The 26,261-nt window shown below is 39.4% G+C and overlaps 1 protein-coding gene across 1 annotated transcript in view; it reads left to right on the forward strand.

Annotated features, from left to right (window-relative positions):
- Positions 1–26,261, forward strand: part of ctnna1 (catenin (cadherin-associated protein), alpha 1) — a 78,341-nt gene that overhangs the window by 38,744 nt on the left and 13,336 nt on the right. Inside the window, 8 exon segments of the mRNA XM_030145000.1 lie at positions 5,103–5,195; positions 7,302–7,458; positions 8,283–8,483; positions 10,043–10,194; positions 13,911–13,952; positions 13,955–14,020; positions 16,199–16,380; positions 21,653–21,758. Of these exon segments, the coding sequence (XP_030000860.1) occupies positions 5,103–5,195; positions 7,302–7,458; positions 8,283–8,483; positions 10,043–10,194; positions 13,911–13,952; positions 13,955–14,020; positions 16,199–16,380; positions 21,653–21,758 (999 nt within the window).

Raw genomic sequence — 26,261 nt, forward strand, 5'->3', positions numbered from 1 at the left:
AAAAAAAATGAACATCTTCAAAAAAGCCCCAGTGCATCCTCCACCTTGCCCATCTCTGGGGCTGCTCCTGTGTTTTAGAGTAAAGCTTAATCTTACCAAATACATTACTGAATACACAGATACAGAAATACCAATGTAAAAGACAGGATTCCCCCCCCCTCATATTCTTGTCAGTGTCCAATGGAGTTGTCCCCCAAAGCAGAGGACCATGAGCATAACACGACTGGTTGGCCCAGTGGAGGCAGAGCATTTACTGGAGAAAATACTGGAGCGGTGGAGGAAAGATGCTGCCACACTAGGGAGTAGACCCTTAAGCAGTTCCTTGAGGCCTGTGTGTTAAAAGTAGCATTAGAGCATGACATGGGTGGACTGAACCACTGCTCCAGTATCACCACCACTTCCAGTACTACATAGATAGAATACAGAGAAGAAATGGTATGAACCTTGGGTTATTCATACCACAGATGAATCCCAACAAGAGATATAATGATAATAATGTATTCTTATACAGTTATATCTGTTGAGTTGGATAGCTTATTACTCTGGTTGCATTTTAACTAAAAATACTCATCAGAAAGAATGTCTCTGTCTTGGAGGAATTAGGGACGATTGCTACATATCCATAGAGCTCTCATGAATAACATATGAGTGCTGCAATGTGTAATTAGAATTTGCCTTGAATTCAAAATCTGACATTTCTGCAAGCTCACTGGAATCGTAAATAATAAATAAGACAGCAAAACTGTATGTCACACACTAAGGAAAAAAAAAAATACTGTATTGCCAGTATTGGTGGAGTAAGCATCTGTCAAATGAAAAGGGTTTATGTAGTGGCAAACTTAGTTAAAATCTCGTGTAGTTTTAGGTAGTGTGTGCTGAGTAGCTACACATTTTTGTACAATTACACAAAAAAATGCATAAGCACATATTTTATTGCTCCTAAGAGAAATATTATGTACATGCATATTAGGCTACATATTTCTGGGGTATGTAGAGTTCTGCAGTGTTATATTGTGTAGTATTGCAACTCCACATGTGCAGTTGATATACCCAGTAGGACTTTTACATTTTCAGCTAAGTTCAGAGTGAATGAGAACTGCACACAGCTGTTGCAGAAATGAGAACATGCCCTGCTAAAATGAGTTAAAGATGCATCCTCATCAGTTGAGTGTTGTAGGGAGCTTAATAATTTTTGTTCTCTGTTAGTGGAGCCCAACAAATTTAATTTATGCTCATTGGATCCTTTTTTTGTTGCATGTTACAAATGTGTTTCTCTTTTAGTAGTGGGTGTATTATATTAATATTTACTTGTTTTAATCTAATTAATAGATTTGTAATGAAATAAACAGACCTTATTCGTTAAACCGTTTTCAGTGCGGCCAAAATTTGCTCTCTAACAGCATCATTTGAGCTAAACATGTTTTTTAAAGCATCACCACTTGAGGCTAGTTGAGATAAAAACGAAATCTCCTTTTCACTTCAGAAACAACAATAGAGAGTTGGCTGGACACTGGAAGTCACAGTAGGACACTTGTATTTCACCTATGAATCAAAATGCTTGACATTTGCCTCCCAAATGCATTGCTCATTGGAAGTATTGAGCAGTACCACAAGTTGGTCTTAGAAAAATAAAAGCTTTTATTGAGTGTCTGCCTAAAAAAGCCCAGACTTAAATGAATAAAGATGTGATGTACAAAGTTAGAAGCATAAAATGTTTAGTTTTCTCTCATGTGGGGTGGTGAATAGGTCATAAAACACTGTGTTCCCTGTTCAGAGGTAGGAACAGCTAAGTGCCATCGCTGAATATCAGGTCTGTTTGTATGACATCATGAGTCGTGCAAGTGTAGGCTGCCCCGAGGCGTATCAGCCATTAGTTCACACACTTGTTTTGAAAGCAGCATAATGACTGACCCACATTCATTTTGAGCCTCCTTTAAGAAGTTGCTCTAATCTTGTTTGTCAGACCGTCATTCTTTCACATAGCATTCAGATGCTCGAATAAAGCTAAATTAGAGATTTTATGGGTCTCACTTGCATGGAGTCACAAATCTTGCTGATGCATGCACTGTGTACTCTTCCAGTTACAGTGTATTTATATAGTATTTACATTATTATAATATAAATATAATCAATATTATTTGGACTAATATTGCCATTAATTCTGTTCCCTTTTGAGCAAAACCAAGACATTGTCTGTTGACAAATCCACACACTCAGCCTTTTCCATGTTGGTTGGGTTTTAATGTTGAAATTCATTCATCATTTTAAGGAGCTGTGCAGAAAAATACACTGAGGTTGGTGATATTGCCTTAAGGCCATGTCCTTAAAGGATCTAGGGTTCTCAGGATAGTATGGAGACTTAATCACTGAGAAAAACACATTGTAGATCATTAGAAAGCACCCACAGTGTCCTCAACTCCCCCTCTAGCCTAGACCCACTGTAATTCTGCTTTTAGGATATAAACATAAGTAAATTAGAGCTTATAAATGTGAAACTAAATGTAAAACTTGACTCATTTGCCAAATGCAGTGTGTCAACTAGACCCTGAAATAGGTTGTGACTTTATGCTAGAGTTCGTATTATGGTAATAAGCTGTTAATAATTAAACATTTCTGGACTTATTTTTTAAATATAAAAAATAATAATTAAGACAAGCTGACTGCCCATTAGTTTCTTTGACTTGGCTTGTGGTTTTATCAACAGACCTATAGAAGACATATTGCTACAGAATTTAATCTTTGATCTGATTTCACGTCACAATGATACATATTTACTTGGTAAAATACATCCAACTACTCCTGCCTTTACTTCCTTTCCCTGCTCCCCTCCTGTCGACCTTTGGCAGCCAATGGGACTTATTTACAGCCTGGTATCCTCCCCTTTTTGGCTATAGTCTGTGAAGTTTTCTTTGTGCCTGATCAAACCAAGCTCTAATTGCCGTCTAATCTCTTTCCATCTTTACAGCAAACTACATTAAAATATGTATAGACTAAGTAGAATGTCTTATCCACAGCATGTAAGATAAAAATGAGACTGTTAAAAATCAATAGGTTCACCAAGGTTAGAGGGATTAAGGTAAAGGATTTCTTTTCTTGGTAGATGGTAAACAAGCCTTTTCTTATGCGTTTTGGCCCGAATACAACACACTTTTTGGATCATTTTGATCACAAATGCATCTTTTTATCTTTTCATACCTTTTTGTCCTGATTAAAGATGTTATTGTGTCCTTTTGTGAAAAGAACCAGTTAAAAAAAAAATGCATTTTCGGTTAACTGTGACCTCCATGATACTCGGATCACCATGGTCCAACATGGCAGGTGGAACAGAACACTTAGATGACATGAGGAGACAGTGTCCTTTATTGTCTTCCCCACAGTCCCATTATGCTGGAGTAGCTGCTTTCCCACTGGTGCCAGTGTGAGAATAAAGCAAGCTTATATGAAACATCATGAAAGTGGAAACACAGGTCTCTCAACTGAGCGCCAGTTTATCTTTATGTAACCACTCTCACCCCTCCTCTTCCTCCTCCTCTTCCTCCTCCTCCTCCTCCTCCTGGTTACTGAACGTTTCCCTGTAGTCCCTGCATGTTTTCATACTGATGTTGTATGTGTTCTTAGCAGTGTTACCAACATATGAGTGTCTTTCATCAACAAAACCACTCATGAGATTTTCTAGTCGGATTTCTGAGGAAAGGACAAACTCATTCACTGTTACTCCTTCAGTCCATGACACGTCTTAGTGCTTTAATGTCTTTTTTTTTTTTTAAACAGCCTTCGTCCTCTAGTCTTTCACATGTTTGTCTTTCATTTTTATGTTTATATATCCTTAACCTTGGGGACAGTGACATTAATAAAACCCAGAAGAGTCCAGAAGGGCAAACATGAGCAAGAGGAAATGTTCTCATTCCTATCTGGATGACAGTATTACTAGCCAAGCTGCTAGTGTCAAAACACTTATTTGACCTTAACATTCTACTTTTTAACCAACCAGAATAGTGGTCAAGTTTTTTTTTTTTTTTTTTTTTTTTTTAATATTTCAGTCATAGATAGTGTAGATGAGCACAGCTGACAGTTCTGTTTTACAACCTTTTAGATATTATGGTTGAACTGGGATTTGTTTACAGCGTATGTGATCATCTCAGTGCTTATGTTGCTGTGTGACCCAGATCTCAGCAATGAAATTGGCAACTGAAACATGACGGATAGGAATTATGCCTGAAACTACTAAAATAAGACCTGTCACTGTGTTCATGGTTGAGTGCAGTAAAGAGATAGTTTTGCCTTTTTGTAATTGATTACATTTAGCACGTTTTCTGTCCATTGGATAATCCCACTCTGGCACAATTGCTCATATCCCAGGCTTGCTGTTTCAGCATTGTTGCCAATGTTTCCTATGCAACAAATGGGAATTTTTAAAGTCTCTGACCTAAATATCATCGGTGCACTCGTAATGCCACTGTGGATGATGCAAACATTAAAAAAAAATTGTGGGGGAGTTTGATTTGTTGGTCAGTACAAGAAAATGTTTTCCGAAACCATAAATGTTGGCAGCAGCAGCACGAGTTGCTTAGCTCAGCACTCCAGTTCTGCCTTGGCTGCTTGGTTTGTGAAAGTGTCAGGAATATTTGCTTCTCTGATTTCAAGAGTGTGATGGTAATCTGGAGGCCTTGTTATTTAGTCGCTCAGAAAACCCACAACCTGGAGCCACAGCTATTGCTTAGATATACTTTTTAAGATTTTTTTTTCCCTCTGAAACAAGTATAAACTTTTATTTTATCTATACATTCAGCAGCTTATATTTGTTTGCCTCCTGCTTCTCCCTTTTCCCCTTTCTGTGCCATCATATTGTATCATTTTAGCAGCTTTATAAATTAATCCTCAGCAGTGGGTTTGTATTCCACAGGGATTAGTAGTACTGCAAAGCTGCTCCATTTCTGATAGAGAAGAATCCCTAAACCAGGCTACCATAATGAACTTATCTAAGTTAATTATGCAGTGTATTGCGCTTTTTTCTCTCTCAAAATAAATCAAGGAAGTGTAAGTGTCTCCGTCTGTGGGTGGAAAAAATAAAATTGTGTGTGTTTCCTGCTTCCCATTGTTAGGTGGCCAACCTGGCATGCTCCATTTCCAATAACGAGGAGGGAGTGAAGCTGGTCCGCATGGCAGCATCTCAACTGGAAACTCTTTGCCCCCAGGTACCAGGCTGATTTGGCCGTAACTTCGTTCAGCTCACTGATTTTTACACCTCTTTTAGAGTCTGCTACGTGTTAAGTAACATCAATTGTCGGCTATTAGACAATTTTATTTTATTAGTGAATCCCATACATATATATCTTTCTTTTAATAATTTCTGACCAGGTTTTTCAGATTTTAAAAGAACAGAATACGTCCCCATTTGGATGTAAAAAAAAATACCCATATGAAATGTGTATATATATTTATAGTTTTTTTGCATGTGGTTTAGCTAATCCTCAACCCTTAAAGACCTAAACAGCCATCGGCAACCAAAAGCATCTGCTGATCTAAAATATTTAATAAGTATTGTACCATTAATTCTATCAGTACATTTAAATAATTCAGGTAAATATTCATTTCTCAGCTTTTCTTTGTCATCAGATATGACCCATTTGGATGTTCAGAGACTCTGCAATGAACACCATCTTCTAGCACTGATTCACCAATAAATGTAGTTTGACAAATGACAGTACTTGTAGATAGTTTTATATTCAGTCAGTGATAAATTTAATGGAAAAAGTCACTTTTTCTTTAGTTTTAACTGATCTGATATAATAACCTTTGAATTTACTCTGAGCTTCTATGAACATCTGCATGATCAGTAAATTAGATGTAGAGAAATACCTGATTTTCACTAAAAAATGCAAAATGCAGAGGATAATATTGTAGTAAATGGGGACAAATCATTTAGGAATGGATAATTGGAGAAAAAGTCATTTGAAGGGTTCCACAAAAATAGTTCCAGGTTTTTAAGGATGAAACAAAACTTACTAAAATCTAATCATTTATACATATTCACTGAGTCAATATACCTACCAAGTTACATAAAGATTGGTGCATCTGTTTTTGCATACTCTGGTCAGAGTATGCAGAGTAATGATGTACTGTTATGTAACGTGAACATTAAATGACAAATTTTGGTTTTTAGATTAGCAAACAAAATATACAAATTAGTGTTGTCAAACGATTAACATTTTTAATCATATTAATCACAGGGTTGCTGTGGATTAATTTCGATTAATCATGATTACATATCATTCATTTTCAATCTATATTAATCACATTTCATTTTGCATGAACAGACTCAAGAAAGAAGGGACTATATATGCACTTAATGTGTTTGTCTGAAGTGCTAGTAGAATCCTAGACTAACGTATGCTTTGCGTTAATGTGGTATTTGAAGCTGGAAGTGCTTCGGTGAAAAGAAAATACCTTCCTGCAGAGTGTGCATCATACTTTTATGTCGGTCGACTGTTGCATCTTGGGGGTTTTTTGTCCTCATATTTCCATCCAGAGGGCCAACTTGCAGTTTAGCGTCTTCCATCTTTATGGTTTGGTTCTGATGCCTGTCACTACCGGATCAACTGCCCATTTGTTCATGCGTAACGCTGACTCTACTTGGACAAACTGATCTAAATGTGTTGCCAGAGATGTGCAGAGTCATTCTGCGCTGTAGATGGATTAAATGTGATAAAATTTTTCATCAGATTAATCATGATGATGGATTAATCCACGTTAATGCTTTAATTTTGACAGCCCTAGTACTAATATAAAGCATTAAAATCATTACCCAGAGAAATAATATGCTTTGTGAAAGTTTGAGCTCTGTTCACCCAGAAGCCACCTGAGTAGACTGTATAATTGAAAAGATGACCAATGTCTAGATTCTTGCTGTCGTTCCACGCCTCGGTCCATGTTTGCATAGGCTCTGTAAAGCTAACTACCAGTCTCTTATATTTCCCTCTGAGCCTTGCCAGCTCTCTCTGTGCTGCCACTGCCTTTCTTAATCGCATCTAATGACTTCATTCATCCTGAGCTTTGAAGCCCACAGATGTTTCTTCCCCAAAAACAAGTAGCTATTAGTTTTATTTTATTCATTCCTCCAAACACTGGGTGTCTATAATCACTCCCCAGGAATGAATTGGCGTCATGCTTCAGTCCCAGTGTGGGGGTGGGAGAGTAAGGGGTGGGTGGGTGGGTGGGTTCATGCAATCAACCTATGCTAATGTTGTGGCTGAGGGCTATGCTGTAATGGAGCTTTAATGGCTGTAATTGGGTGATTACAGGTGATTAATGCAGCGTTAGCCCTTGCTGCCAAGCCCAACAGTAAGGTGGCCCAGGACAATATGGATCTGTTCAAGGAGCAGTGGGAGAAGCAGGTCCGCGTCCTCACTGATGCTGTTGATGACATAACTTCCATTGATGACTTCCTTTGTGTCTCCGGTGAGTGGTACTCCATTCTGAGTCAGACTCAGTCTAAAGAGCCTCATACTGTTTCAATGGTCTTGTGATTGCTTTATAAGGTTAGTCTGTAATTCCCGAATTAAACTTTGACATCTGACTGTGGTATATTGTTTTTTGTTGTGTTGGGATGTTTTATTAGGTTTAAAACAGACTGTTATGGGTGCACCTGCTCACTTCTAAGACAGATTTGCATAAAGGCAGTTAAGTTCCTGCTTTAGATCACATACAACAGTGCTTTGACAGAGCGCTGGTTTAAGTCCTTTCTGATGAGACCTATACATTTCAAAGGCTGTGCAAAGGAAAACGGCGAGGCATCAGCAGAACTACATCTGAAATTGACATTCTGTCACGTGTGTTAAAGTACACAAATGGTTTGTCAGCCATCCCCTTAAAGAGTTCTCATTAAGCATTAAGCAGAGTGACTTCTCTCACCTCCAGCCAAGGACAGACTGTAATTTACACAGTGGACATTAGCATTTTACAGGCTCTCCATTAATAAGCAGTCGGAGAATTTGTCTTCAGCCCAGCCCATCCTGCTCTTCCCTCCCTTGTACTCACCAGTTGCCTCTTAATTTCATAACTATGTAAATAGAAAGTGAAGGCTGAGAGTTTTCCTCTAGTAGTTTATGTCATTATTATCAAAACAAACATATTTCATCTTCAATTAAGGCATGAAATAGGGTCAAAAAATAAAAACACTGCTGTCTTCATTCAGGCTCATAGTGTTTATACAAGAGAGTGTGTGTGTGTGTTTGACTATAAAAAAGTATAATACTTACCGCATCATTGTTTTATGTCCTCAGAGAACCACATCTTGGAGGATGTGAATAAGTGTGTCATCGCTCTTCAGGAGAAGGATGTTGATGGTTTGGATCGCACCGCTGGGGCTATTCGAGGCCGTGCCGCTCGAGTTGTCCACGTTGTCACTTCTGAAATGGACAACTATGAACCGGGCGTGTACACAGAGAAGGTCTTGGAGGCCACCAAGCTGCTCACTAACACAGGTGCAGCAGAAGCAGAATAAAATAAGCCACAACACAGTGAAGAACTTGCATTTCCATATTTTTCTGACATCTCAAAAATGAGAACAGTAACAGAACAAAAGATCTTAACTCAAGCATCAATTTGTTAAATGTTGTCTGGTTTTGTTCTTTTTACATTATGATGCTGAATGGTGGGCATTCAGATTGTTGTAATTAAAAGAAAGGCCAACACTTTATGTTGTTAGTTCACCGGCTGCAAGGCCACGAGTTATTGTAAAGGTGCTGTGTGCGGTTTCGTCATAAGCAATTTCTTTAAACATCGGCTCTGACAAAACTACTGGTTGGATTAATTTCGTATTTTATATGTATCTTCCTTGGGACAATGTCAACAATATTTGTTCAGTTTTGAGATATTTTGATTTTTGATGAATTTCTGAAATATTTAAAATTTGCCTTTATTCATAATGGTCCATATTTTGATGGCTTATAACATGGAAATGGTTACAGATATCAGTGCAGTTGCTGTTGAGCACTGCTAGGAAGTCATATATGGACTTTAATTAGTTGCTTTATCTTCCCATGAAAGTTCCACCCACCTTTATTGGGAAACAGAACACCACAACCTCCCAAATTCAAATTGTTATTGATGCTTGATAGAACATGCCAGTGAGTTACAGGGCCATTGGTCCTGTTTTTAAATACTTGTGTTCAGTTATGAACTTATCCTTATGTTATGAGCTGAGGAAAAACTCTGACACATTCATAATTTCATCCAGTTTCCACTTTTCAAACATGAATTTTAATGAGGAGCCTTTACTGTAAGCAAAAAAACTAAACATTTTCTTTCTTTTTTTGCTACTGCTACTCTCTGCCTTCACACTTGGATCCTGACACCTTTGCCTTTCCCACAATGGCTTATCTGAATAGTAAATACTGAATTTGAAAATCCATTAATACAGATGTGCTGGAGAACCACTTACGGAGCTGTTGTCAGTGGGGCAAAATACATGCCTCCTGGCACAGCTTTATTAAATCTTCTGTTGGAGGACTCTGTTATGCCAAATCTCAAATCTATTCCTTTCAGCATTTCTTTCCATATTTATCATTTGGAAGGGAGTGAAGCCCAAAGTTTATTTTAATCACTGCACTTTTAAATTAATTATTCAGCGGTGACTTTTCATTGGCACAGAAAGGTCGGTTAAGCATCAAAGCAGGAATAGTGTGTGTGGAAATCATTGATAATTTAGACAAATATCCCCCCTGAGACTGACTGTTGATGGTTTATGTCAAGTAGTCTTTAATAACCTACAATCCCAGGAGGACAATGTTCTAAACAAAAGGTAGACTGAGGCAATGGGGTCAGCACATTTACGCCTCATGTTCATGATTTTTTAACGTGTTTATGTTTATGTACACGTATCACGAGACACGCACAGCACCACATGTTGTTTTATGCTTTACTTCCTTCATGTATCTGCCTTCAATCTGTGCTTTGGTTTTCGGATATTATTTTCACTGATGTTGTTTTTGCTATTTCCTTCTCCCCTCTCATCCCATCCTTCATCTCATCCTTCCATCAGTCATGCCACAGTTCACAGAACAGGTTGAGGCTGCAGTGGTGGCCCTGAGTGTAAACCCCACACTACCCGTGGATGAGAACGAATTTATCGACGCATCCCGGCTGGTATACGATGGCATCCGAGACATCCGCAAGGCTGTCCTCATGATCAGAGTAAGTCGCACAGTTTTGTTTTTTTTTTTTTTTTTATATTTCCTCAACACAGGGCCTGATTTTTCACCCTCCTGTCATATATTTTTTTCTGTCTTGTGTATGGCACATTCTCTAACTTGTTTTCATTTAAATCTTGACAGTTTGGAGTTCTTCTAACTACTTACACGCACTCTAAATCTTTAGCAAAGAATAATGCGTCTTCAGTCCAGAAAATGCCTTACTTGTATACAAAGCTGCACCTTAAGCCCACATTAAAACGCTGTAACCCCTTGACAGGCTCATCAGCCCTATATAAAGGTTAAAATTCATTATGCGGGATCTGCAGAAATCTGTCTGTGGCTGCCGTAGTGTAACGTAATTAAGCATGTACTGTATACGGCCAGTGGTCGTTGCACCAGATGCTATTTTTAATGGTATGTGAGAAACTGTATGCGTGCGGTCCTAGAAGCCAGTGATTAGCTTGTCTCAGGCAAGAGCCGACCTAATTGACCAGACTTGCAATCTAGTGTAACAACAGCCTTAGTTGTCTGTGGGTTAATGGCCTTTGCTTGAGTCGAAGTATAACTGAGACAGATGGTAGTTGAGTACCATTGAAGCGTTACCAAATTGACTGACAATGAACTGACAACAAAACCCACTCCAGCTGTAAGGAGAAATGAATAGTACTTAAGGCATTATGGTAGGACTCCTTTTAATGCTTAAAAGTGCCAAACCTCTACTTCTTATACAGTGAATGAGGCAGGAAGTTGATTAGTGTTAACGCCTTCTCATGTGTAACAATAGCTAATGATGTGTTTACCATGGTGAGTTATAATGTGCTGGTTGGTTGTACTATGCCGTCTTCCATTATTTTACGGACTTTAATTTGTTGAATTGGAATCATTAGTCTTGACAGCACATTTTGTGTTGACAGTGGTGCTCTAAAGCAGCACTCGGGCTCACATTAATATTGCTGCTCAGGCACAGACAAAAACCAGATGAGAGGAGCACCATTATGCAGTATTTGCATTATAATAAGCAATTGATTTAAGATGGAGGTTTTAATTAGCATGTTTTAGTTGGACTGCGGGCCATAGCTACCTTCAGTTTCCATGTGCCCCTGCTTCACTCTTGTTATCCAGATTGATTAAGCTGTTAACACCAGGCCCGTGGGGCAGGCTGAGCGCGAGCTGGTAGGTGTACATTTATGTTAAAAATAACAGGATTTATGCTTCGTTATAATTAACCCGTCAGAGCCATCCTGCCATTTTTTGAGAACGGGAGGTGGTGATGAAACTCTGCTCAAACTTCATTCATTATCAGAAAACAAATTCTGCACTTCCCCAAGGTTTGCCAGGATTTCTTGATCAGGCGTGGGAGGTAATCGCCACAAGTTCGATAGAGATTTTGTGGTGATTACACAGCGGGATTGCTCAGCTGCTAGCCAGGTAGTTATGGAGTCTCCAACAGCATTTAACAGCAGTTTGGAGTAAAAAATAATAATCCTTGGCCTTTATAGCATGTTCTCCGTGGCCAGATAACAAGATATCACTGAAAACTATGAATATTGTAACATTATAATAGTATTTTTTAATGACATGGACCCCTGGCACATGTTTCACCCTACTGCACTGTTAATTTTACATGATAAAAAGTTGATAACCTCATTCAGGAGAGAAATGATCATAAATTAGTTCACATTTCACTATTTCTATCCACCAAAACTCTTTAAAAGGCTGAAATATCTTTTGTTGAGACACTTTTTAGTTAACTGGTTGCATTTAGCTTTTACTGAAGAGAAATGTGAAACTTTGCAAATCCATGTCACTCTGAGCAGAAACATGGTTAATGCAAGTGTTTTCTCATGTGAGGGAGTTGATTTTACTTTGTGTTCCAGATAAACTAAAAATAATGTGTTGTTATTAAGTACAGTATGGTTATTTTAAACAATTGTAGAACAGGTACTGTACTGAGTAATATACCATTATTGTGATACAGTTGTGGTTTTGTCTATATTGCCCATCATTAGTCACGTACTTGTATGCAGTTTTTCTCTACTTAAATGTGCTGTGCAGTCTGTTTTTCCATTCAACAAGACGCATGTAGTTTTAAAGCTGCTAGAGAAGGACCGCTCTTTAACCTCTATAAGTGGTGTAGAGGCAACCCATGTTGGATGACTCTTGGATATTCGACAAGCGGACAGAACCCATTCCCACCTACAGTGACATCAGAGAAAATGCCTGCAGACATTAGACTGTCTCAAAGTCAGGCAGCTGCTGACAGCGAGATACAGGGGGCAGCTGCTGGTACCTTACGATTTGTGCAGTGCATCACGGCCCAAGGTGATTTACCTGCTGTGTCCTTAAAAAAATCCTTCTCTGCTCACTTTGGCTACAAGCAGTATGTCACAAAAAGAGTAACGATGGAGGATTTCACTGTCACAACCGCCCTGCCGACAGCAGCAGGCAAAAAATACCAGATACAATAAGACCTTTCAGGCATAGTCAGTGCTACTGTAATTGCTGCTCTCTTCCCTGCCCTTAACGATGGCTTTTCAAGTACCATCTGGTTTCTAAAGTATATGCCTCGTGGATGTAATAAAGGTGAAATCTTTGACCTTCAGTCATACAGTGGAGATGTCGCACATTACAGAATAAAATAGTGATTACTGTACTTTGGTCTAGCAAGAAACACAGCATTACAGTTTCATTTATGACAACACTACTACCTCTGCCTTTTTTCTTATTAAACTACAGGCTATTGTTGTCACTCCTCTACAGTACATTCCCATTGGGTACCCTTCCATGAGCTATCATTTCTGAGCCTCCCACGTTCACAGGTTATCTGTTGCACAGGCCACAGCAGGTGATATCTCTGCCCCACTGAACAGCATTGTCTGGGTTGAAAGAGATGCCTATGAGTCACTACAGCTTTGTATCTAAAACCATACCCCTATTCCCCTGAGAACAAGAGCATCTCTACATTCCATAAAGCAGCATAAGGTTGTTCAGAGACCTTCAGCTATTTTTAGATTCGAGGGCTCCAAATCCATTATAGGAGGAAGGTATTGAGACAGCTGGATGAGCACAAGTAGCAGCACAGGCGTGATAATGCACCTTTATCTGTCCACATCATCTTCCCTGCACCCATATCGCCACCAAATACATTTTCCTGTCAGTCACTATTGTATTTTGCTTTAAGCATGACCTGTTGAGACAGAGATTCTTTTGAATATTAATATTCATGGAAAACACACTTTCTTGTTGCCTGTTTTGCATTCAATGCTTGGTAGGGAGTAAGGATCAGAGATGAAGTAGCAACACTCTAGAAGAGCATAACTCATGCCTCACCCTCTTCTCTACAGATAGCAGCGACAGATGGGAATCTGAGGCGTTTTGCTCCCAATATGTTTCATACCAGCTCTTCCCTTCATTTTCCCTCTCAAATTGCGCAGGCAGCACATTACCTTGATTACAAATTCATTTAGAGTTTACAATTTCTTGTACTAGAATATGAGGGAAGAAGACATTTATCTGATGCTACCCTGGCAGACAGCACCAAAGCATTTCTCATAGAGTGTAAGCAAGTTGGTTATTTAATGATGCTCAGAAGGTTGTAGTATTCCAGTATTATTTCTCTACATACAACTTTTTTCATTTTTGTCCTTATTCCATCTTCTCCTTCTTATTGTTGCCCTTTATCTTTGACTTGTCTCACAAATGTTGTCCCATGCACAGACTCCAGAAGAGCTGGACGACTCTGACTTTGAGACTGAGGACTTGATGCTCGCAGCAGGACCAGTGTGCAGACAGAGGACGACCAGCTAATTGCAGGCCAGAGTGCCCGGGTAAGTTGTTCACACACTTTCCTCATTATGTCCTCCCACCAAGCATGATCTGACCTTAATATTCTTGTTCACTTCAATTGTTACATGTTAACAAAATAAATGGTGAAGAACGGCAAAACAAGTGTACAGGACACATATCTTTATGTTGTCGTATAGGATATTTGCTTCACTTGTACACCACATAACAGACGCATACAGTGATGATTAAATATTGACTTGCAGTCATGCATTATGTGCAGTTGCTGAAATGAATGTTGTTATCAGACTTCATTAAACTTATGTGGCTTGTTTGACAATGCATTAAGGGAGAATGTAATTACTTGCCTGCTGCAGCACATCTATAATTCTACATCATCTGAAGCGCAGTTTGATATCTCTTTCATTAAGGGTTTTAGATGCTGCTATCCAGTAACACATTTATATTGTTACAAATGCAAATTTATTGTTTTTGTTACAATATTCTGAAGTTAATGTAATATGAGCTACTGTTGTCTTATATATACCAATCCCGTACTTAATGTTTATTTGGGTTAAAAAGCTGACAGGACTGAAATATTTACAACATTTGCTCAAATCCTGGTTTTGAGGGGTTCCCAAGACAGTTGATTATGATTCTGAAAGAGTAAATGTGGAAGTATCCTTAATATATTCATTGTTATACTCTCTAATTCATACTGCAATAAGCCTCAACCCCCATGGCTTTCATTAGGATAAGAGGGTAAACTCATAACCTAAATCTATTTTGGTAAGACATCCTCCTCTTTAAACATTTCAGTCACCCACTCCTCATCCACTATTTCTGAATGTTGGGGATAGGCATTTCAAGCACTATGTAAGCTATGTGAAAAGACTCTGAGCAGACAATAAGTCTGCTGTTGTTTGCACTTTTCATAAAAATGAAAGAAATGGATTACAGTTCTTCGACTCCTGTTGTCAAGTAGTTCTACGATTTAGCTGTCCACTTGATATGCCAGTGTTGTCATTAGGCCCATGGCAATGTCTGCATTTTTACAAACAAGCCTTCACCTGTTAAAATTTATTTTGTGGATAATAACAAGACAACAATAATTCAGACTAGAACTTTCCTGTCAAAAACAAGATACATAACATTCACTTCCATACTTTCTGTCTGATTCACAGTCGATCATCCGAGTGTTATGCCTTATTGGCCTGAACACTTGTACTTATGCTTAGTGGACTCCAGAGACAGAGTCCTATTTAGCAATAATGGAATGAATGCTCTTGTGATGATATTCGATTTCCTGTTCTTAAATGTCTTTCCACTGTGGCCTCACAAGCTCATTCACTGAATATCTGATAGCCTGTTTTGAGGCTGCCCTTAAACGATGTAACCCACGAGGATGGATAGAAATGGCGTTAATCACAATTGCACATGATATGAAGTGAAGTTAAACCAATGCATTTGTTGATGCTAAAATGTTTTCCTCTACATGTCATACACCTCATCTGTTTAACTTCACTGTTTGCCCCTTTATTGTCTATTTATTGTCTCCTCAACCCCCTGCTGTTTATTGTTATAGTCTATGTCTATAGCGATATTCTTATAGGTTATAGCCTATATAGGTTATAGTTATATTTTATTCAAATTTTTTTTTTTTATACTTCTTGATATTTTTTTTCTACTATGTTCACTTTGCGCCATGGGGCCTTAGAGGCTTGTTATTTCAGTTTTCTGTATGCGACGCACATATGGCAAAAACTGACAATAAAGCTGACTTTAACTTTTTAACTTGACTTTGATATATGATCACTTAGTGGCTCCAAACCTAGCTCTGTTCTGTCTTTTTATTTTTAATTTGACTATTTGGACAAAGTCTATGTGATGATGGCTTCCCTCTTAATTCCAACCCACCACTGTATATTGGTAACAAAAACTTAACAGGAATATCAAGTTACTGCCCTTGTAAACATAGCCTGTTATTTAAGCAGATGTAAGAACTGGAGTTGAGTAAACAGGTTTATCACCACTGTGGTTCTCTGCTGTGATCTTAGACAAAGCTATGCTCATACCCAGTGAGAAACGTCATCTCCATCTGTACAAACCATAGGGCATGATGTAAAACAAAATGCCCTGGAGACAAAAATGGACTCTGCAACAATATGCCGAGGTCTTGTGAGAGTGCTAGCCCTTAACGCATTCCATAAATCCTCCTTTAGGCTATCATGGCCCAGTTGCCCCAGGAGCAGAAGGCGAAGATTGCTGAACAGGTGGCTAGCTTCCAGGAAGAAAAGAGCAAGCTGGATGCTGAGGTATCCAAGTGGGATGACAGCGGCAACGACATCATTGTGTTGGCTAAGCAGATGTGCATGATCATGATGGAGATGACGGACTTCACCAGGTGAGACTGGACTAACACACAACCTTTTCTCTCCTTTAACAAATCATGGCCTGTTTATGCATCATGTTCCAGCTTCTACTCTTTGAGGGGTTTGTAAGCTGCACATCCTTGTCACTACATTTAAGTCCTTGTAAAGCTTTCTTCATTTACAGTATCCGTGAATCATTTTACCATCCTCTCACATTAAGATCCACATAGTTGTGCAATGCAAGGGAAATGCCTCCAAGACAAAATGCATATTTAAATTAAGTCTTTGTCAAACGTAATCACACATAAGCTTACATTTGTTTCATAACATAGGCCCATATCGGCAAAATATTACTCAACCTGTTTAACACCACTGTTAATGGCGTTCACATTCCTAAAGCAGCAGTGTAGGTAGGATTTTGTTTTTGATATATTTTTTTTCATCCTTCCCTAATCTTAATATGCACAACCATAAGCAGTACATCAATCCCCCTCGCTTTACTACACGAATGCAGCCTGGTTTCTTTGTAAATATTAAATTGGCTCTTAGTAGAGCTGTATATTCAGCTGTATTCACCCTTGTCGGTGGCTTGTTGAGGAAATACAGCTGCAGGGAAAAGGTTAAAATAAACAAACAAATACAACATCTTGCAAGAATATCTTTTGTCAGATAGTGTATTGCAATTCAATCAACACCACATATGTTCTGCTGCATCCAAATGAAATAGAAGCAAAATCTTTGCCATGTTTGTTGTGTACATGTTAGCATTATGATCTTTTAGCTGTGAATGTTGGCCTTGACTCTTGCTTGTGGCAGTACATTGTCCTAGACTGTAAGGGCCATACAGCGGCTGGAATGATGCACAGACAGTACACAAATGTCCACTGGGCAGTACATGTCTAGGTTAGTGCCCCTTGAAGCCATCATACTGTCATTCTGACAACAAGCTAAGCTAACCTGCTATAAAGTCTGAGAAGTTTTAATCAACTGGATGGATAAATATCCTGTTCAGTGAAGAAATAATGACCCTTCACTGTTTAGTGTTAACAAAATGTTCATTTCTATCTAATCATCTAGCTGTGCATACTTGTGTGCAGTGCACGTGAGGGGACATTTTAACTAACTGCTTGTATTTGCACCTTCATCTTCATATGACTGCTCTTTTTTCTCAAGTGACTTACTCATAGGACATCTTGTGCCTAACTCTGAGTCACATCCGTAGTGACGATGAGACGTCGCCTCCCTGTCTATATCTTCTGAATGGGTCAAAGATCCTGTCTCCTTGGCCAAAGGAAGTCTAAGACTGAGCAGCTGTAGCAGAGTTCAAAACCCGAGCACAGCCATTAATGTGACTGAGGCAGCACAAACCTCCGGCATTTTTTAGATGTATTTTTACTCAAACAATGAAGAAAAAGATTGCTGCCGTGTACATCACATTCACTGTAGGCAAACATGTAAATGGAATGCAAATGATGCCACTTCCATCTCCGAGTGCCATCCATGTTTTATTATGGCGTCAGCTGTGTATATATATTTTAAGAGGTTATTGATTGCAGTGACGTCTTTATATCAACATAAAGGCTGCTCCTCGCGGTTTTACAATGTAAAGCAGATGAAAAGGCTTCAAATAAAAAGAAATCTGTCCAAGTAGGAGAAGGACTTTGTAATGTTTATTTTCTTTTCATCTACTGGAAAACAAAACATTTTCTGCCTTAACACCCTGACACACCTACCATTACTGCCTGTTAGTCTTATCAAGAATGAATGTATTATTTTTGTGCAGCTCTACATTGGCCTGTGTTTCACTCAAGCCTTTCTGCAACTCAAGCCTATTTTTCATGTTTCAGGACTGGTTTTTCTTACTTCAATCATTATGTTTTGCACAGTGCACCAAGTGTAGAATCAGACAGAGAGCTGCTGCTGTTTATGTGCCACTTTCACATGGCAGCCAGTGTACATTGTTTTACAGCTGTAGCATGGACAGACTACTAATGCTGTACAGGTTATTGAAACGCTTCCCTCTTCTAGAATACTTGATCCATGAATCAATGCCTAGATTATGTTATGGACTTTATTAGGCTTATTAGGTCATTTTTAATCAGTGAAGAAAAAGCTGCTGTTCATATCTAATCTGCATGCATGCAACACAACCAAACCCACACGTCATTAAAACTAATTATTCTTCTCTTACTTGTTGAGTTGAATATTTTCTGAAACTGTTCATGTGTGAAGTTGCTTTTGCTCAGATATAATGTTTGGCCATGAGATTCCCCTTTAACCCACCTGACGCTGCTGTCACCTAGCAACTGCAGCCATGTGACATCTTGAGCTTGCATATATTATTTACGTGGCTGCTTTGATTAGATTTGCGCATAAAAGAGGTGCTCATGCCAGTGTAACATCTGGGCTTGCATTAGTGAAACCATACTGAAAGTTGGTTGTAGTCAAGAGTTTTTTAACCTAAACTCCATGTGAAAAGATATTCTTATGCAATATAGCCATTAATTTTAGGTCATTCTTTATTGGCTGTGGTGATATTGATGCTCTGAATTAATTTTTTACATGGAATTGCATATTATTCACTTTGCTCAGCTTCTGCCTTGAAGTCGAGTTTGTTTAAGAACTCTGATGGGATGGCTGTGGCTGTGCATTTACTTATAGAGTTTTGTTAATTTAAGGGCTGCCACTGCACTTTAGTATTGTCACTTCTCTCATGTGGCTCACTCTGGTGCTACACTGCTCCTTGCGTCTGTCACTGTGTGTATCTGAGGGAGCACATGTGGATGTTTGTCTGGTTGAATATATATCTCCACATTATGCCCTCGCTCTTGCATGCAGCCTGTAGCACCCAGAAGGTCAGTAGCCAGCTAATTCAGGCTGCTCCCAAATTATTGCCCCCTCAACCTTGAGCTGGCACAGAGCCTTACCAAGGTTAATGCTCTATGAGGTAATTGATCCGGACCTCTATCCTGGCAAATCTGCAGAGAGTGAGAAGGATTCTTGTTGACTCCTGCTTCGCCTATGGCTATATGGCAGCTCTCATGAATAAGGCATGTATGGCTGGGAAACATGCAACATATTTGGGGGCCACCTGTCTTGAAGTATTCTGTGTGGTGGACTGCTTGGTCCGATGTGGCTTACTCCCATCTGGAGGCCTACAGCTGTCACCAGACCCGGTCCTCAGTCTGTCATTTGTGAATTTTAAAGCAGTCACCTGGACAGACCTGAAAATACTCAGGAAATTTAGCAACTACCTCTAATGTCTTGGGGCTGGAGTGTGGAGTATTTTAGGAATCGAGCCACTGGTATGGCTTGTTGCAATGCTTGTGTATTATGATTGGATCTTATTTATGGAGACAAACTGAGCTAGTAACACTCTATTAAAAAAAAAAAAAAGAATTAAAAGGCTGTTCATGCATACATTTTTTCACAATGCCTCCAGCGCCATCTCCAGGGGTCGTCTTGTCCCCAGAGTACTTCCACTCTGTGCTGTGATGCGTGGCCTCTCCCACTAAGACCCTGACTTGCTCTACAGCAGAGCAGCAGAGGGAGGAAAGGGTTGGAGTTGGGAGGGGAGGGAAGAGGAAGCGAGAGAACAGAACACAAAATTCCATCTGTTCGGGCTTGGATGGCTCATTTTTTAGCCTGGAGAGAGCAGCTTTGAATCCAATTTGTGCCTCTTGCCAACTGTGTCCCCAAGTCCCTTGTGGGGGCAGGAAAAAAAAAAAAAAAACGGCAAATGGTTGACAAGCTTTACAGTGGGTCAGGTCAGAGATGGACTTGACCTGTGTTGGTCCGGCTTTGTTTGGCTCAGTAACAGTTCAAGGATGTTCATATTACATTAAGGCAATGGCCAAAGCCTAGGAATCAAATAGCCGTCTTATCTCTCAACATTTTTAATAAATGTCTTTTGTCCCATGTCGTTCATCTCCTCCTGGGTGAAAACAATCAAAAAATGAAGAATCGGTGGTGTGTGTCATGTTTTTAACGCAGTCCAGTCTTCCTCAGCCATGAAACCAGTCTGATTTGCTTCTGAGACTTCCAATAAACCATAAAAATCTAGTTGGAAAAAAGAAGCCAGTCATGTAGCATAGCAAGATTCTTTTTTTTTTTTTTTTTTTTTTAATAGACAGTGCAGTATGAGCCACTGTCTAATATGATGGCATTAAGATTCAAAGGTTTCTGACTGAAACCAAAGGTTCATAAATATCCTGTGTAAGCGGGTGGTTTAAACACCTGTAATAAAATCATAATAGACCCTAACATCATCTGATTTGATTTAGAAGCACTGCCTTCAATCACCTGAAGCTGTTATAGGCTCAAACCTCCAACAAGTGGAATTAGAAAAACCTGTACATAAATATTTAAGCCGTTTGCTATCATATACTTTTTCTTGTTGATCTGTGTTTCATCTCTGTTTATTCACAGAAAGCTGGATAAAAGGAACAGAAACTTATTTCCATCACTGTTTTCACATCACTCACTTTTTGTATACTTCAGAAATAGGCAATGTGTGTTTAAGCTACTTAATATCAAATGTGTCTTGTGCATTATTGATACAGATAAACTTAATCCCCAGGGGAAAATCCAACATCTATCAGCTCAAGAAAAGACTGCAGAATAGAAATTCAGAAACAATCAGTGAATTCAACTCTGGTGTTCAGTATCAATAAATTACTCTTTTGCAAGTGAAGTAATAAGTTTATACTGTAATACTGGTATAAAGTGAGCTGACACGTATCATGTTGAATATAGCTGTTTCTGTGGTATAAATGGGAGGCTTTAGCTTCAACACCATAATAGCCCTGAATGTATGCTGATTGCTGCAAAAGTAAATTGTATTGTCAAATGTCTCCATGAATTTTTATTTTATGAAATGCAACCAACTGCAGCTCAATGTCAAAGACTATTTTCCTCTTGGGAACAATAAAGTTTACTTATTCTCTAAAAATAATGACATACTACTTTTGGAAGTAGCATGAATGTGTGACGTGAAGTACAGTGTCCCATTCTTTAAGGACAGCTCTGAGCCTGAAGGCTGTGCCCCTGCATTCTGATATGCTATAAAACTGTCACAAGAAAGTGTGTTTGTGTCTTGTGTGGAGTCATACGTGCACCAGCATACACCTATTTTTGTGGCATATCCCTGAGCTGCTCCTCGTAATCATGCTTCTTTTTCCACGCCTGCCTGTGACCGAAAAACAACCTTCCAAAACAAACATGGCTGAGTTGTTGGTCTTGCATATTGGATGAGGCTGCAGTAGATCAGAAACAGTGACTGATCTTTCCACTTTCTGTCCCCAGGGGGAAAGGGCCACTGAAGAATACGTCTGATGTCATCAGCGCTGCCAAGAAAATTGCCGAGGCAGGATCAAGAATGGACAAGCTGGGTCGCACCATCGCTGATAACGTAAGTCATTAATGAACCTCCGTCCCAAGGGGTCTAATGTAGACTACACCTTTGTGTTAGTGGCCGCAGTATTTAATGAGAGTTGTAGAGATGTGCCACATTTTCTGCATCAGTGCCCATAAATTATCGTCAAGCACAGTGACACATAGGGCCAATGAAGGAATTCCACCTCTTGTGTGGAAAAATTGGCTTGTGAGATAACATCAAACGACCAAATACAAACAAACAGGTCCATGCTTGGCTCCCGCAACTTGACCAAACAAACAGGAAAGAAAAGTTGACATAAATTTTTGAAATCTCCTGAAGTAAGTTGACTTCTGCATGATTATCCTTCCACTGATGTTATTTCTGCCAAACAATTTTAGTAATGGCCGCATTCCGTCACTGCCCAGTTCACTTCTCCACACACTCAACATGCTTGCCAGTCAAACCTTTTGTTTCTAAATATCCTCAGTACTCCAAGCAAACCAGTTTAACCGAAAGAACTCCTCTTTTCTTGGTATTTGTCTGTGCTCTTTTACTCTGGAAATGTAAATGTAAGAAATAAATCCTCCTTTAGTGCATGCAGTGTTGTTTGTAGCAAGAAAAACTAGGCTTGATTTCTCTTTTTCTCTCTCCTTTGTAACTTTGCAGCAAATCTGTGTGGAAGGCTCGCGCTGTAGAGCTGTTGATATGTCAACGCCTGCCGCGATATGATTTGTGTTATTCATGAAATACCCCTTACCCGTCTTTACCGATTTCTTCCAGGATCAAACCTTCCTCGCTCTCACCCTTTCATCTCCCACTCCCCAATTCCCAATTCCATCTTCTTTCCACGTCAATCCTTTCCACCAGAGAATGTAGTCCTTGACATAAGGAAACATATATTCAATTATCCATGGCCTCATATTTCACTTAACTACTAACACTGTACCACTCCACAGGGAGACACTGTACATGATTTATCCTCCAACTTATTCATGTGCCACCTCTTAAGCTCAGAATTATTGTCTCTGTGTCTGTACTATGTATATATTTTGTTTTTAAATCATGAAAGAGTGGTGTGTGATGCTTGTTACAAGACATGCTTGTCAGATTGAGGTCTTCTCTTGTACTGATGCTGATTGTCGCTCCGGTTGATGCGCCAGCTGCAGCATCCCACAGTCACTCAGGGACCGACACACTCTCTTTAGATTTCAGTTTTGATAACACTGCTGCTGTTATTCACTTACTTTTTTTGTTTTGTTGGCATTTATACTGAGATAATTTTGGCAAAAAATGTAACAAAACAAAGCTTCAGTACAAAATACTAACTTGTTTCAGGGCTGATCACATGGCCACATAGATCTTAACGCCATCTGTTTGACTCTTGTAGTTATTAAAAGTTTTGGCCCTAAACAGTCCATGGTTAAGGTTTTTTTTTTCTGCCATTAAAGCTTTTTTTGTCCACTATTTATTTGTATAATGTGAGGATAATTGTTTGGGCTGTCTAAAGTATATTCTGCATTTACTGCTGCATCCGCATATTGAAATACTGTTAAAAAAAGCAAAACTGCCGAACATTCTAATGCATCCTAAACACAGGCCACATGACAGCAGTAGTTGATAACACTGGACAGATAAGATAAATGAACAGCGTAGGCCTCGCCAACGATACCAAACTATAAACTGTCTCATAAGTAAGCATGGTCAGAAGGATTGACGTCACGTAGATGCTTGAAAGCAGGTTAATAAATACATGAACATAAGTATTAGACACATCTATCACTCATTCGTTTTATCTCTAGACAAAATTTGTGTTGCCAGATCTCACAAGTGGCGGTTGCTAAGACAGAGATTGGCTTCAGTGTCAGTTTCATCCGGTTTGTGTTTCTCAAAAGTGTCATTTTATCGTCTTAATGTTCAGAAGACATGTGACTAGTGAACAATGAGTCTAAGCTTTACTTAGGACACTGTGATGAAGAAACAGGAAATAATTTCTAGTGAACTGTAACTGTAATATTGTTGAAATAGTGTTGGATTGATTCAACGGTCAGTTTATGGGTATTTCAGCAAAGATTGATAGTTGGTTATTCTGAAGGCCATTGTGTTGGGTCTAAATATTGGTTATTGTTATAATGATCATAATAATAATAATAATAATAATAATAATAATAATAATAATGACAGTGATGATGATAATAGTCAGAATAGTAATGATTTTGATAATTACGATATTGACGATAATGATGATAATAAGGATGATACTGACAGTCTGAAAAAAAAACATCTGTCAGTTCCTGTTAAGAAATACACCCTTCTCTGATTTGTTGCATCATCAGTAGTTTCCATTTGCTAACATATGCTCCAAACCTCTCCATTTAGCTTTGAGCAAAGGTCTTTCATAGTCTGACATAATGAGCTGCTGGCCGCCGGAGCCCTGCACTTCTGATATTTTATTTAAGGTGCCCTCAGATCCTTAATATTACAGGCCCACGTCTATCACACAGTAAAAGTCTTACCTGTGCTGACCTAATTGCATCGGAATCATCTGAATAGGGAATAAGCCGTTCTGGAAAGTGGCTTTTCTATGCCTCACTGCCGCTTTTGAAGATGCTTATTCACTTTAATGAAAACAGTGTTATCCCCCAAAGAAAACAGATGGGCAACTGTGCAGGTGTGTTAGCGTGTGTATGTGGGACCGTGTATGCCTCCGTAAAAAACACGTTTGACTGGCCTGCCTCTCAGCGAGCACATGTGTATGGATGTGTTAGGTTTGTTTGACTGTTTTATTCACCCGTCCTCAACTATTTGTAGGTACTCGTTTGTGAGTGTGTGCACTATTTGGGGAATTTGGGGTTTGAAGCACTCAAAGTATGAATAAATGAAGAGGTTTGGCTGTTGGAACAGAAGTCTTTGCCCAGAGTGAGGACCCCTCCAGCCTCTGAACCCATCCAGCTGTCCCTCTTAGCCTTCCTCTCTCAGCAGAGACCAAAACACGAGCAGACCAGGCGACACTCACCCGTAACACAGCAGCCGGGGGGCACCGGGGATGGGCGTTGGGTAGAGGGTGGAGAGAAAGATGGAGAGATGAGAGGGAGGCTGCATGAGAGAGGAACATCCCTCCTGAGAGTTGAATCCATTAAGAGTGCTTCGCCTTTTAATTAGCAGTATAATTGCCAGGTGGCAGTTTTAAAATTTATTTATTTATGTAGGCGGTTTATTTTTAGGGCCGTATCTGTAACAAAGCAGGAGATGCCACAGGCCCACTTGCAGCAAAGGCATGGCATTCCAGCACATTCCAGCAGCAGCATTTAAGTGAATCACCATCAAGATGCTCACATACTGACAGTCATAGGAGCAAAGGCAATGCTGGGACTGCTCATTAACCTAAGCATATTAATCACTTGCTCTCTGTGCCTCTGGCCTGAAGGACCTAAGAGGGTTTATTCCTCATATAAAACACATTGGCAGATGGTCCCAGACTGATAGTACAGCAACTCAGTCCACATTCCCCCTTTGCCAGACTGTGTCATGGCATGGATTTTGCAAGTGCATATTGTATTCAGCAGAAATACGCAGGTGGACGTGGTCTAGATTGGGGTTTCTGAAAAACAGTTAAATATGTGTAATGGAGCCTTATTAAAGTTTAAAGAAATGAGTGTAGTGCAGAGATGAGCTGCAGGATTTAGGTCAGTGCTGTACAAAGGTCTGCACTGCAGTTTATTAAGAATTTATGACCTCCTCTGCAGGGCACCCTATGAGAATTCCATCGGAGCACACTGGTAAACAAATAATGCTATGTAATTGAGATTTATAATGCAAATGTGTTAGCCACTGTGTAGCCCATAAATTCCCACTGCTCCGCTACTCGCCATATAAACACTTGAATGTACACATACAAACACATGCACATAAACTAAGCCTTGCATATTTAGAGAATAGGCATGTGCTCGCTGTGTGTGTGTGTGTGTGTGTGTGTGTGTGTGTGTGTGTGTGTGTGTGTGTGTGTGTGTGTGTGTGGTTGTGTGAGCTTTATTCTCATGATGTATACTGACATACATAGTGTACTTTTCCAATTTGCATTCAATCAGTGGAGATTTATGGTGATCCATGGGCTCTGTTGCTGGTCAGTCTAATCCCAGCTCCGGCCCTAGACGCTTTACAGCAGACAGGGCTGTAAATTACCTACTGCAGTGGAGACGCAAAATCACCCAGAGAGCCCACAAATTCTCAGCTCAGCAGTTCAAGGGTCAGCCCTCAGTCCACTACAGCCCAGCCTGACCAGGAGCAGTTCCAGAACATTTATCGACTCACACTGTTTTGTGATTCCACATTTGAATGTCTTGACAAAATGTGTTTGTTAGTCTGATTGTTCATTCTTCACCTGTGGACTGAACTTAAGTTAGAAAGTCTCAGAAGAAAAGTGGAAGACGAGCTCTGAATCAGGGGCTAAAAATACATCTTTTGTGCTGTATACTGTTTGCAGATTTCTCAAAGATGGGAGAGATGAAGGTTTAAGCCTCTGTTTTCACACAACTGTTA

The sequence above is a fragment of the Sphaeramia orbicularis genome, chromosome 10, assembly GCF_902148855.1.
Source record: "Sphaeramia orbicularis chromosome 10, fSphaOr1.1, whole genome shotgun sequence".
Classification (NCBI taxonomy): Eukaryota; Metazoa; Chordata; class Actinopteri; order Kurtiformes; family Apogonidae; genus Sphaeramia; species Sphaeramia orbicularis.